The 12,948-nt window shown below is 44.3% G+C and overlaps 1 protein-coding gene across 14 annotated transcripts in view; it reads right to left on the bottom strand.

Moving 5' to 3' along the window:
• Window positions 1–5,446, bottom strand: part of PLEKHA5 (pleckstrin homology domain containing A5) — a 264,911-nt gene extending 259,465 nt beyond the window's left edge. For 13 of the 14 annotated variants that reach the window (XM_034782050.1, XM_034782059.1, XM_034782085.1 and 10 more), the window contains exons 1-3: window positions 5,300–5,446; window positions 5,139–5,215; window positions 2,336–2,393 (exon numbers count right to left, since the gene is read on the bottom strand). In XM_034782050.1, the coding sequence (XP_034637941.1) occupies window positions 2,336–2,393; window positions 5,139–5,215; window positions 5,300–5,388 (224 nt within the window). In that variant the 5' untranslated portion in view covers window positions 5,389–5,446. The remainder of the gene's footprint in view (window positions 1–2,335; window positions 2,394–5,138; window positions 5,216–5,299) is intronic. The other variant, XM_034782128.1, reaches the window with a different exon arrangement.
• Between the last annotated feature and the right edge of the window lie 7,502 nt (window positions 5,447–12,948).

Genomic DNA, 12,948 nt, shown 5'->3' with positions numbered 1-12,948 from the left:
TGATTACACAGTATTTCCAAAAAAATTCATTCAATATTCTAACGCAGGGGAGGGCAAACTACGGCTTGATTCGGCTCATCATAAGGCTTTCAATCCAGCCCGTGGCGCAGCGGGGCTCAGGCAGGCTCCCTGCCTGCCCTGGCCCCATGCCACTCTAGAAGCGGCCGGCACCACATCCCTGCAGCCCCTGTGGGCGGGCGAGAAGGCTCCGTGCGCTGCCCTTGCCTGCAGGCACCATCCCCCACAGCTCCCATTGGCCGGGAATGGGGAACCGTGGCCCTCAGGCCAAAAAGTTTGCCCACCTCTGTTCTAACTCAACCACTATATTTGAAATCACATTTCAAAAGTTACATTCAAGTTTCCTAACACAGAAATAATATTTTCACCTATTTTCTCTTGGAATACATTATAGCATACCATAGAGAAAATTTACACAAGTGCATGGCTAAAAACACCAACACAGAGCTTCCACTAACTTCCATCTACTCCCTGTTTAAATATAACTTAGAATCATCTTCTCTTTTACAACCTTTAACTGGGAACAAAGGTGGAATAAATTGTCTTTTTCCTATTTTCTTATTTAATAATAATTCACAAGATTCTAATATTTTATTTTCTACTATTGTTCTAAGTGTTAAATAGTCATTAAGATGATTAGTTCATTTTAGAGTATCAAAACAATGTATCCACATAAAATATTCACATGAGCAGTGTTACAGTGAAAACTGCCTCACATTATGATCTTGTCCATACTAGCACCTCCCTTCCCCACCTAACAACCCCTATTCTCCACCAATTGTGGGAGCACAAGTATAGTTTGGGCTCAGACAGCCACATTATAACATATCCAGACTTGCACTGCACAAGTTAGACAAGACTGGTTAAGGTACCCTGTCTACTCTACTACTCATAGTTGCTAACGCTGGTGGAGCTGAATGGTAGGAAAATTGTAGTGTAAAAGTGTAAATAGCCTCAAATATTCCATTTACAAACAATGAACACAAACTAAAGCCAAGAACATCATTCTTCATCCCTCACATTTTAAAGTACAAGCTGATACACTACTATACTGCTATAACATGTCAAGCACATTGCAGTAAAATGAAGCATATGTTCTCAGAGATGCAGTAAGTATAATATTTAACTGTTTGGTGTTGGAAGTACTATCAGCAATGTGTACTTCGGATAACATTTCTAACAACATCCTGTGCCACAAGAGCTGTAAGTCTGAACATTTGCAAAAATGTGCTTCTCACTATGAACAGCATGGTTCTTAATTAGCAGGTTCCTGACACAGTTCAGAGCAATTTTAAACATTTTATTTCTTTATCACGTCATTTTATAGCATTTCTACCTAAAGTTGCATGAATGCATTATAGTAGAGTAGCCTTTGGAAAGAAGATTTTAATATTGACAATCAAGCTGCTTAGAAATACAAGTCACAGTCCATCAACAATTAGGCCTTTTAATATAGGTTGATACAGATTTCAATTGCAAGTTTTGGTATTACAATCAAAATCAGAAAACTCAAAATCGGTTCTAAAAGATGTATACAGTGGGTCAAATCAATACAAGCATTTATATTGTACCCATCACTTGCCATCTGGCACAACTTAAATATCACCTTCCCCAACATTCATGGCAGAAAACTGCAAAGAATAGTAGAAAAATGGGCAGTAGCCTACCATTCTTACATTAGTGGTGCTTACTCATAAGAGTTGTCCCATTTATACATTACTAATGCAAGTAAGGAACGTATATGAGACCACAGCATACTAAGAAGTGCTTTCATAAGTCTGAAGATGTTTACAATTTGTTGGAGTGCCTAAGCTTGAACAGAAGAGGAGGAAACACTCCTCTATATTTTAGGTTGTTGTGTTTTTTTGTTTTTGTTGTGAGGGGGGTGCAATGTAAAATATTCTGTTCACTTCACACTGAAAAGGTTTTAAGAAGTTTGCACAGATCTAACACCTACTTTGGACTTTAAAAAAAAAAAGTGGGGGGGGGGGGGAAGAGGGACAAACACTCAGGCTATATCTTGAATTGCCCAGCCATTTCTTGCTATCATAACATATGATGGTTTCCATCTGCACCTGAAATGCTCAAAAAAAAAAAAAAAATCTAGACACTAAGTTCAAGAAATCATTACTGTCACAATGTCGAATAAACTAAATAAAATTGATCTCTGCTATAGTACAGTGCACACTCCTTTTAAAGTGATTATTCACAGCATTGTATTTAATCCTGATTTAAAATGTACTCACTACGAATAATATACAGCCACACTTAGGAAATTTCAAATTTTAATATCTTGACAAACTATCATTCAACTCACTTTACGTAGTATCTTGCACCTTCAAAAGTATATGCTTCTTCCCAACCTGTGGGTAAGTCTAGAAAACAAGAAGTGATACATCATAAGTTTTATAGGCTAGACTAGTAGTACAGAGTTACAGCAATGTGCATACCTGGCCAATATGTACCTTTGTCTACACAGAGAAACAAAATTCAAACTGTTAAAGATTATATAAAAAGAGTCAACAAAAAAATTGTCTGGGCTTAAACCATTCCCTGTAGTGTGCAAGCAATATAAATGGTGAAATTAGATTAGCATTTTCAGAAGTAGTAATTCAGGTAAGGACAGATGTAAACCCAGAAGTGTTCCTTCTCTTTAAACAATAATTAGAATTGTTGCAGGCCTAATCTTAAAAAGTAGTAGTTCCAAATTACTTGATAAGGTAAAGATATAAGCAAATCAATTTACAAACTTCTGCAGTGCGCACAAGTCACATGCACCCTAACAAGCATGATATCCTCTTAAAATACACAACAGAAAATATTTTATATTAGCATAGGTACATCACTAAATACTGACTCTAAGACACACACATCAACTTTCTTGCAGCGCTTACAACTCTGTTCGACACTGCATGAAAATACATTTACCTCACATCTAGGGGGGAAAAGAGGTGACTTATTTTTTCCCTCTGTTGAGTATCACTTTCCTAAGCAAAAGAGTCAACAAGGCAGAAGCCCCATCTAGAGAAGTAAAATCTTGATAGAATAACTTGAGGGACAGATTTTTAAAGGTATTAGATACCTGAAAGTCCCTCTACCTACATGTTAGGTGCTTAAATGCCTTTTAATATCTGCCCCCGAGCCTGTAAAAGGTGGGGATTTTGTGTGGACTTAAGGGAATAAAGACTATTTAAAGATGCTTTGGGTTTTTTAAACAATTCATTTTCAAAGCTAAGACAAAACTATCCAGTCTAATGTGTCTGTTTTCTTTATCCCTCTAGTCTGCTTTTTCACTCCATGATATATTGCAGTCTCTGCGGGGGGAGGAGAGAGAGAAAATCTAGAGTCTTTTTATAAAAGACTAGGGGAAAGTATGGACCAACAGGATGCCTCTCCAGTGTAAATAGGAATGGCCATCACATGGAGAAAGAACAAGTCTCTCATAACTGGTGCTCTCACAAAGTAGATACTACCTCAACTCTTAAAGAAGACAATCCCCTGCTAACAGTGTGAAATATTTGAATGATGTTATTTTTTTGCAAAAGTACATGTACATCGGTTATTTGGTCACAATCCCTCCTTAAGACAGAGACTTCAATTTAGGTTACAAAACCAAAATCAGCCAAAATAAGTTACAAAATTCTGTCTACATACGGAAAATGAATGAACACATGCACATTAAAACGGAAAATACAGATAGAGGTTTGTTTTGTACATGATACTGCATCTGTTATCATATGTACATGATATGACACAGAAAATACTTTACACTAATGTTAAAAGAAAATTTAAGTTTACCTGCCAATAACTCTCCTGTTAGATCAATACCTGAACACTGCATAACAAAACTGTTTCCTCTAAAAGAGGATAATGGCAAACAAGAAAGTAGAAATAAAAATCAAGCATTTAAGTGATTAGGATAAAACATCAATGATTCAATAGAGCCATTAATAGTTATTTAACAAGGAATTCATGTGTGACTAGTAGCAATGTCCAACAGCAAATGTACCTCATGTACATATGCCGCTTTACCCCTTCATAGTGGATTTAAGATAATTTCTCAGTTAATATGAATGCTAATTACACAGGGGAAGAGCATGAAACCAATGGTTCTACTTCCTGCATTTCAAAGGCTCATGGTTATAACTCACAACTATTCACTGCAGATAAAAGTGTAGGGAGATTTAAAATAAGAAACCCACTCCCCCAACTGGTCCCAACTCATAGGAAAAGAAGAAAGGGAGGGAGCACAGTCAATGTTTTTCAATAATCCTGGGTGATATTTTAAAATAAAGAACCTCTTGAATGCAAACATGAAAGAGGAATACTCCAATAACTTGCTCAGTTGCAGATTCTCCTCTTCTCTCCCCCATAGTTTACACGAACGAAAACTGCATTTATAAACACACACAGCCTCCCAATGGCATTTGCAGCCTGCGTACAGTTCCAGCAGAGAGAGAGTTCGGCTCTGGGTCTCCGAAAGCGTCTGCTGAAAATCCTCCTCCAGCACCTCCTTCTGCTGCTGTTTCTCCCGAAAGGAGCAAACAGCAGCCACAGAGGAGACGGATTCCACCCCCAAATTACTCCTCATGCTTCAGCCCCTTTTCCTCCTACCCATGCCACTCTCTGTCACTTAGAAACACGCACACGCTCTCAGCCTAGCTTGGAAAAAGGCGGGGGGGGGGGTTTCTAGATGACTATAGTTAGTGGGCTCTCCCTAGGCATGTCTAATACACCTATCGTAATTCTCTTTAGGTGCCAAGGTCTCCAAAGGAGGGACAAGGAAGCAGCGCTGCTGGGGGGGGGAGGTTAGGTGGGTCTGGGGGCGAGGATGCAGCTGTGAGGGCTCTGACGGGGGAGGAGGCAGCGGTGGGGGGGGGGAGGGGGGGGGGGGGGAAAAAAGGGCCTGGGGGGAACAGAGCAGGGGGGTGAGGCAGCTCCAGGGGGTGGTGCCAGCGGCGGGTGTGGGGTGAAGAGAAGGGTGGGGTGGGGGTGAGGAAATGGCTGGGGCAGGGGGGAGGCGAAGGCTCAGGAGGGAAGGGCGCTGGGGGGCTGCACTCGCAGGCAGCGGCGGCTCCCCAGGCGGTCGCTGCCCGGCGGGGGGCGGGCGGGGCCGTTACCTGCGCTGCGGCGGTGCCCGGTGATCACGGCCTCTCCGGTGTGCGGGTGCAGCCAGGTCGTGCTCTTCGCCTCCTCGCTGCGGGGGGGACACAGACACCGGGTCAGTCAGCGCCAGCCCCGCCAACGCCCCGCGCCCCGCCCGGCCCGGCCCCGCACTCACTTGATGAAGAAGAGGCGGCCGCCCTGGCTGATCCCGTAGCTCCAGTTGCCGGGCAGCGAGCACAGCCGCTCCGCGCTCAGGTCCGCCATAGCCGAGCCGCCGCCGCCGCCACCAGCGCAGCCGGGGAGGGGGGTACGCGCGGCCACGAGCGCGAGCGCGTCACCGCCGCCGCCAACACCTATAGGGGAGAGAGGAAACCGCACCAACCGCCCGGCCCCGCCCCTGCCGCCGCGGGGACGCGCCCGGCGCCGCTGCGCACGGGGCGCCCTGGAGCGGAATGGGTCCGCGTCCTGCAGGGGGCCTGTCGCGGGGCTAGTGCCGAGGCGTTTCCCTGCCGGTACTTTCCGTGGGTGCCGCCTCGGCCCTTAAACTAACCCCGGCCGCTTTGGGAGCGCGGGGTGGGCCCTGGCCAACAACACGGCCAGCGAGAGCGCGTCCTTAGAGACCGAGCAGCGCACTGGGTCACGCAGCCTCACCTGCGTGGGGATGAGCCCGGTGCAGCTGCAGGCTGAACTCCTGCCCCGGGAGCGGAGCAGGCTCCAGGCCAGCGGGGGCAGCCCTTGAGAAAACCCCAGCAGGGAGTTAAAGGCGCAATTAACCTGAAACTGTGACACCAGCTTTCCTCCCTAAAGTTGTTCACATGATTAGGGTGACTAGATGGGGTGGGGGACAGGGACACTCCCGATTTTGGGGTCTTTTTCTTATATAGGCTCCTATTAACTCCCACCCCCTGTCCCGATTTTTCACACTTGCTGTCTGGTCATACTAGTTCACATGCATCACCTCCCTCCAACTTCTAAGGCCCAAATGTGGGATACAGTATGTCGAGATTGAATGAATACCAACAATTATCCCTGCAGGAAACTCAAAGGGTTGGCTTTCCCTGCACTGGACACAACTTGGTTTAATCTGAGATACAAGATGTCCTATATAAACAGCTTTCACCAGTAAAAGAGAGGAGACCCCTAATTTGTGTGGAACTTGGAGAATAAAATGAGTAGTGTTCCTTAAAATGAGGAGCATTTGAGAGGTATGGTGCACAGTAAGGTGGCCCCAGGATCAGTGCTTAAGGTATTAGTAGTAATTTGGGTAACAAAAAAGAACAGGAGTACTTGTGGCACCTTAGAGACTAACACATTTATTAGAGCATAAGCTTTCGTGGACTACAGACCACTTCTTCGGATGCCTACAGAGTGGAATAAATATTGAGGAGTTATATATACACACATACAGAGAGCATAAACAGGTGGGAGTTTATAAACAGTTTCCCACCTGTTTATGCTCTCTGTATGTGTGTATATATATCTCCTCAATATTTATTCCACTCTGTAGGCATCCGAAGAAGTGGGCTGTAGTCCACGAAAGCTTATGCTCTAATAAATGTGTTAGTCTCTAAGGTGCCACAAGTACTCCTGTTCTTTTTACGGATACAGACTAACACGGCTGCTACTCTGAAACTTGGGTAACAAAGACTCCAATCTTGGGGGGGGGGAGGAATGGAGGCACCTACCTAGCTTTACTCATGTGAATAACCCCACTGTAGTATGTATATTTATATTCATCTACATACACTCTTGCACTTAAAACTAAGGAAGTATAAGCAATTAATGAAAATACTCAAGAGAACCCTTACACTGGAGGTTTTTGTTTTTTAAAATAAGTTAGCAGATCCTGATTTTCNAACTCCCACCTGTTTATGCTCTCTGTATGTGTGTATATATATCTCCTCAATATTTATTCCACTCTGTAGGCATCCGAAGAAGTGGGCTGTAGTCCACGAAAGCTTATGCTCTAATAAATGTGTTAGTCTCTAAGGTGCCACAAGTACTCCTGTTCTTTTTACGGATACAGACTAACACGGCTGCTACTCTGAAACTTGGGTAACAAAGACTCCAATCTTGGGGGGGGGGAGGAATGGAGGCACCTACCTAGCTTTACTCATGTGAATAACCCCACTGTAGTATGTATATTTATATTCATCTACATACACTCTTGCACTTAAAACTAAGGAAGTATAAGCAATTAATGAAAATACTCAAGAGAACCCTTACACTGGAGGTTTTTGTTTTTTAAAATAAGTTAGCAGATCCTGATTTTCTCATGAAGGGTACATTGAAATATTTTAAATCCCTGTATCCAAAAATGAATTGGAAATTAACCACCTTAAGTCTGTCCCTCCCTAAGCAACTTTTGACAAGTTAAGACAAAGCATGTTTTCTAAACATAGTTCTGACATTACTTCACTCTGCCCAGACATTGTGGTCAAAGTGTTAGGACACAGTTGAACTACAGCCAAGTTTTAAAAAACTTCTAAGTGTGATTTTGTACTGTAGACTGGATTTTTCAGACCATGAAGAATGGAAACCTATGAGTAGATCATAGCTTATGTCCCTGTAAAATGCCTTAAAGAATCAAAGTACAAGTAAAAGAATCCTCCCTGTTCATAGACTCAGACTTATAGACTACTATCAGAAGGGACCATCATAATAGTTTAGTCCAGGGGTAGGCAACCTATGGCACGTGTGCCAAAGGCGGCACACAAGCTGATTTTCAGTGGCACTCACACTGCCCTGGTCACCGGTCCAGAGGCTCTGCATTTTAATTTAATTTTAAATGAACCTTCTTAAACGTTTTAAAAACTTTATTTACTTTGCATACAACAATTGCTTAGTTATATATTATAGACTTATAGAAAGAGACCTTCTAAAAACATTAAAATGTATTACTGGCACGTGAAACCTTAAATTAGAGTGAATAAATGAAGACTTGGCACACCACTTCTGAAAGATCGCAGACCCCTGGTCTAGTCTGACCTCCTGCACATTGCAGGCCACAGAACCTCAGCCACCCGTCCACTCTTGTAATCATGGGTGGTTGGTGAAACTTCCCCTGTGGGAGGCTAGCTCCTTGTCCCACCCCTTCAGCCAACAGGCCAACCCACACTTCACCCCTGCTCTGCCCCAAGCCCCACCCAACACTGACTCACCATTCACCTCTTCTCACACACACCTTGAGGTCTTCCCCTCCGATCACCTCATCCCCTGCCCGCCTGCGACTCACCCACCTTCTCCTCTCCTCCTCCTCCTCCTCCCCCCGCTAGATCCCCCCCACCTGCTGTGCAGCTGTTTCACTGCTCACCTCCTCACCCTGCTGCCCCCTCCCCTGCAAGACCCTCTTCCCTTTTCACCTAAAGCACTAATAATATTCCTCAAGTGAACTGAACAAGCAACAGCTATAGATCAATTCTCCTCTGCGTGGTCAGGAGTTCTGGGTATACTGTATAGAGAGATGAAAAGCCAGGCTACCTGTGCCAAACTGAGGCCTAATCTCTCCTTTTGAAAAGTGTCTGTCATTAGCAGCCTGCATTAAGGCAGTAGTTTAATAACCTTTCTTACACAGAATTCCCTGCCAGATTTGTTTGCTTAAACTGGGCTTGAATAAAACGACTAGATCAAGACAGGTTTCAGAGTAGCAGCCGTGTTAGTCTGTATCCGCAAAAAGAACAGGAGTACTTGTGGCACCTTAAAGACTAACAAATTTATTAGAGCATAAGCTTTCGTGGGCTATAGCCCACTTCTTCGGATGCATAGAATGGAACATATTGAGGAGATATATATACACACATACAGAGAGCATGAACAGGTGGGAGTTGTCTTACCAACTCTGAGAGGCCAGTTAAGTAAGAGAAAAAACTTTTGAAGTGATAATCAAGATAGCCCAGTACAGACAGTATGATAAGAAGTGTGAGAATACTTACAAGGGGAGATAGATTCAATGTTCGTAATGGCTCAGCCATTCCCAGTCCTTATTCAAGCATAAGTTGATTGTATCTAGTTTGCATATCAATTCCAGCTCAGTAGTCTCTTATTGGAGTCTGTTTTTGAAGATTTTCTGTTGTAAAATAGCCAGTGAGTTTGTTTCTTGATGGCTATGTCAGCTCCTCCTTGAACCAGGTCAGTCAAAAGTACTTCTGCTCGTTTCAGAGAATAAGGGATGGGTCCTTTGGAAACTGTTTTTAACCCCAACAACATATTTTCCTACAATATAAAAGCCAGCTGAATGTAGCCAAAGGCTTCCTGAGCATTGGCAAATGCCTGTTAAATGGCTTCATTACAATTTGAATAGCCCTTTAACAGTTTCAGTGATCTGCTACTAAGTTTCTTGAAGGCTTTTTCACTTGTGTGAAGTTTCCCCCCCCCCCCCCCCCCCCGCCTATTTCCTCCCCCCTTCCTCCAGACACACATACCTGGCAGGGATGGAGGGTTTGGAGGAGGGACAGGGTCCCCAGCTGTGGTGACCTCCAAAGGAGGTAGGGTGGAGGGGAGGAGAGGATAGACAGATAGCACACCTATTGTTAAATCTGCTTGTTATCACAGAACTGGAAGGGACTTTGAGAGGTCATCTAGTCCAGTCCTCTGCACTCATGGCAGGACTAAGTATTATCTCTAGACCATCCCTGACAGGTGTTTGTCCAACCTGCTGTTAAAAATCCCCAATGATGGAGATTCCACAACCACCCTAGGCAATTTATTCCAGTGCTTAACCACTCTGACAGTTCAGAAGTTTTTCCTAGCCCTGGTCTACACTACGAGTTTAGGTCGAATTTAGCAGCGTTACATCGATTTAACCCTGCACTCGTCCACACGACGAAGCCTTTTTTTTTTTTTTTATTTAAAGGGCTCTTAAAATTGATTTCTGTACTCTTCCCCTGATGAAGGGATTAGTGCTGAAATCGACATTGCCAAGTTGAATTTGGGGTAGTGTGGACGCAATTTGATGGTATTGGCCTCCAGGAGCTATCCCACAGTGCTCCATTGTGACCGCTCTGGATAGCACTTTGAACTCAGATGCACTAGCCAGGTACACAGGAAAAGCCCCGGGAAGTTTTGAATTTCATTTCCTGTTTGGCCAACGTGGCGAACTCAGCAGCACTCAGCAGCACAGGTGACAATGCAGTCTCCTCAGAATGTGTCTACGTTCCCCCTATCATCTCCATCCCTGAGGTTATCGCAGATTAGGCGGTGAAAAAAATACACTTGCAATGACATGTTTTCCAAGCTCATGCAGTCCTCCTGCACTGATAGGGCACAGCGTAATGCATGGAGGCATTCAGTGGCAGAGGCCAGGAAAGTATTGCTGTGTTTGCTTAACGGCAAAAGTATTATGCCTCACTAGCAATCCTGCCCGAGCCAGGTCGCTGTGTCATCCTTGGGCGGGGGCATGATCGCTTTGTGAGCAGGAAGTCCATAGATATAGACATTGCATTAGGTTGCTTCTGTAGCTAGAGAAAACATTCCTGTGCATTTGGCAACGTGTGTGGCAAAAAAAGAGAAGCCCCGTAGTGTAGTGGTTATCACATTCACCTAACACATGAAAGCCCTGTAGTGTAGTGGTGATCACGTTCACCTAACACAAAAAATGTTACTGGTTGAAACAGGTCACTGTTCCTTTTTCTGACTCCCCTCCTGCATTTATAGTCTTGGAACAGACCGCGCTGTGAAATTTTACTTTGAATTATATCAATTATGAGTTAAATAATATGGAAGCTCTCTCTCAGTTATAGTCCTGGGTTCCTTACCCTTTCAGCTGCTCTGATAAATTAACATTTTAGTTAGGGGCGGGGGGAAATTTTCATGAAGTCTTTTAGCGGGACTAATGCTATCTAGGACTCTGAAATAATCTTAACGTGGCCCATAGAGTGCAATCCTTCATTCTGGATTTGTCATTCCACAAGTTGAACTGCTCCTTACTACTGTCCAGGCTTCATGAGCCATGGGAACAAGGGGCAGGCAGGGGTAGGTGCGACTGCGTGGTAATGCCGGCTGGGAGAGCAGCCTGAGGCAGAAGCCTCCAGCTCGCATGATATTCCAGGCAGGACTGAATCTCTATGAGACAAAATTTAAAGAAGAGAATGACCTGGAGTCACTCCCATTCGGTGCTCTAAGAGGAGGATAGCCATGTCTGTCCAGGCACCCCTGATCGACCTCACTGAGGTTTGCCAGCTGAGCGGGGCTGAGCGGGACCCCGGCTGGCAGGAGCCAGCAGACGGAGCCCCAGACCGGCAGCGGGCCGACCCGCTCAGCCCACTGCCTGCCTGGGGTTCCGATCATCCAGGCAGGCAGCGGGCTGAGCGGATCCGGTGGACGGGACCCCAGGAAAAAGGCACGAAACGATTGTCTGCCGTTGCTTTCACGGGGGGCCAGGGGGAGGGCGCTGACATGTACCCAGAACCACCCGCAACAAAGTTTTTGCCCCATCAGGCATTGGGAGCTCAACCCAGAATCCCAATGGGCGGTGGAGACTGCGGGAACTGTGGGATAGCTACCCACAGTGCCACGCTCCAAAAGTCAACGCTAGCCTTGGTACTGTGGACGCACTCCGCCAAGTTAATGGTCTTAAGTGGGGACACACACAAATCAACTGTATAAAATCGATTTCTAAAAAATCGACTTCTATAAATTCGACTTAATTTCGTAGTGTAGACATACCCCTAATGTCCAACCTAAACCGCCCTTGCTGCAATTTAAGCCCATTGCTTCTTGTCCTATCCTCAGAGGTTAAGAAGAACAATTTTTCTCCCTCCTCCTTGTAACAACCTTTTATGTACTTGAAAACTGTTATCACATACCCCTCTCAGTCTTCTCTTCTCCAGACTAAACCCAATTTTTTCAATCTTCCCTCTTAGGTCATGTTTTCTAGACCTTTAATCATTTTTGTTGCTCTTTGGACTTTCTCCAATTTTGTCTACATTTTTCCTGAAATGTGGCGCCCAAAATTAGACACAATACTCCAGCTGAGGCCTAATCAGCACGGAATTACTTCTTGCGTCTTGCTTACAATACTCCTGCTAATATGTCCCAGAATGATGTTTGCTTTTTTTGCAACACTGTTACACTGTTGAATCGTATTTAGTTTGTGATCCACTATGACCCCCAGATCCCTTTCCACAGTACTCCTTCCTAGGCAGTCATTCCCCATTTTATATGTGTGCAACTGATTGTTCCTTCCTAAGTGGAGTACTTTGCACTTGTCCTTATTGAATTTCATCCTATTTACTTAAGACTATTTCTCCAGTTTATCTAGATCATTTTGAATTTTAATTCTATCCTCCAAAGCACTTGCAATCCCTCTCAGCTTGGTATCATCTGGAAACTTTAAGTGTACTCTCTATGCCATTATCTAAATCATTGATGAAGATATTAAACAGAACTGGACCCAGAACCGATCCCTGTGGGACCCCATTCGTTATACCCTTCCAGCATGACTGTGAACCACTGATGATTACTCTCTGGGAATGATTTTCCAACCAGTTATGCATCCCCCTTATAGTAGCTCCATCTAGGTTGTATTTCCCTAGTTTGTTTATGAGAAGGTCATGTGAGACAGTATCAAAAGCCTTACTAAAGTCAAGATATATCACATCTACCGCTCCCCGCCCATCCACAAGGCTTGTTATCTTGTCAAAGAAAGCTATCAGGTTGGTTTGACACGATTTGTTCTTGACAAATCCATACTGACTATTATTTATTACCTTATTATCTTCTAGGTGTTTGCTAATTGATTGCTTAATTATTTGCTCCATTATCATTCCAGGTACAGAAGTTAAGCTGACTGGTCTGTAATTCCCCTGGTTGTCCTTATTTCCCTTT

Source organism: Trachemys scripta, chromosome 1 (genome assembly GCF_013100865.1).
Source record: "Trachemys scripta elegans isolate TJP31775 chromosome 1, CAS_Tse_1.0, whole genome shotgun sequence".
Lineage (NCBI taxonomy): Eukaryota > Metazoa > Chordata > Testudines > Emydidae > Trachemys > Trachemys scripta.
The sequence above is the reverse complement of the archived record's forward strand: the minus strand, read 5'-3'. Positions and strand labels throughout refer to the sequence as shown.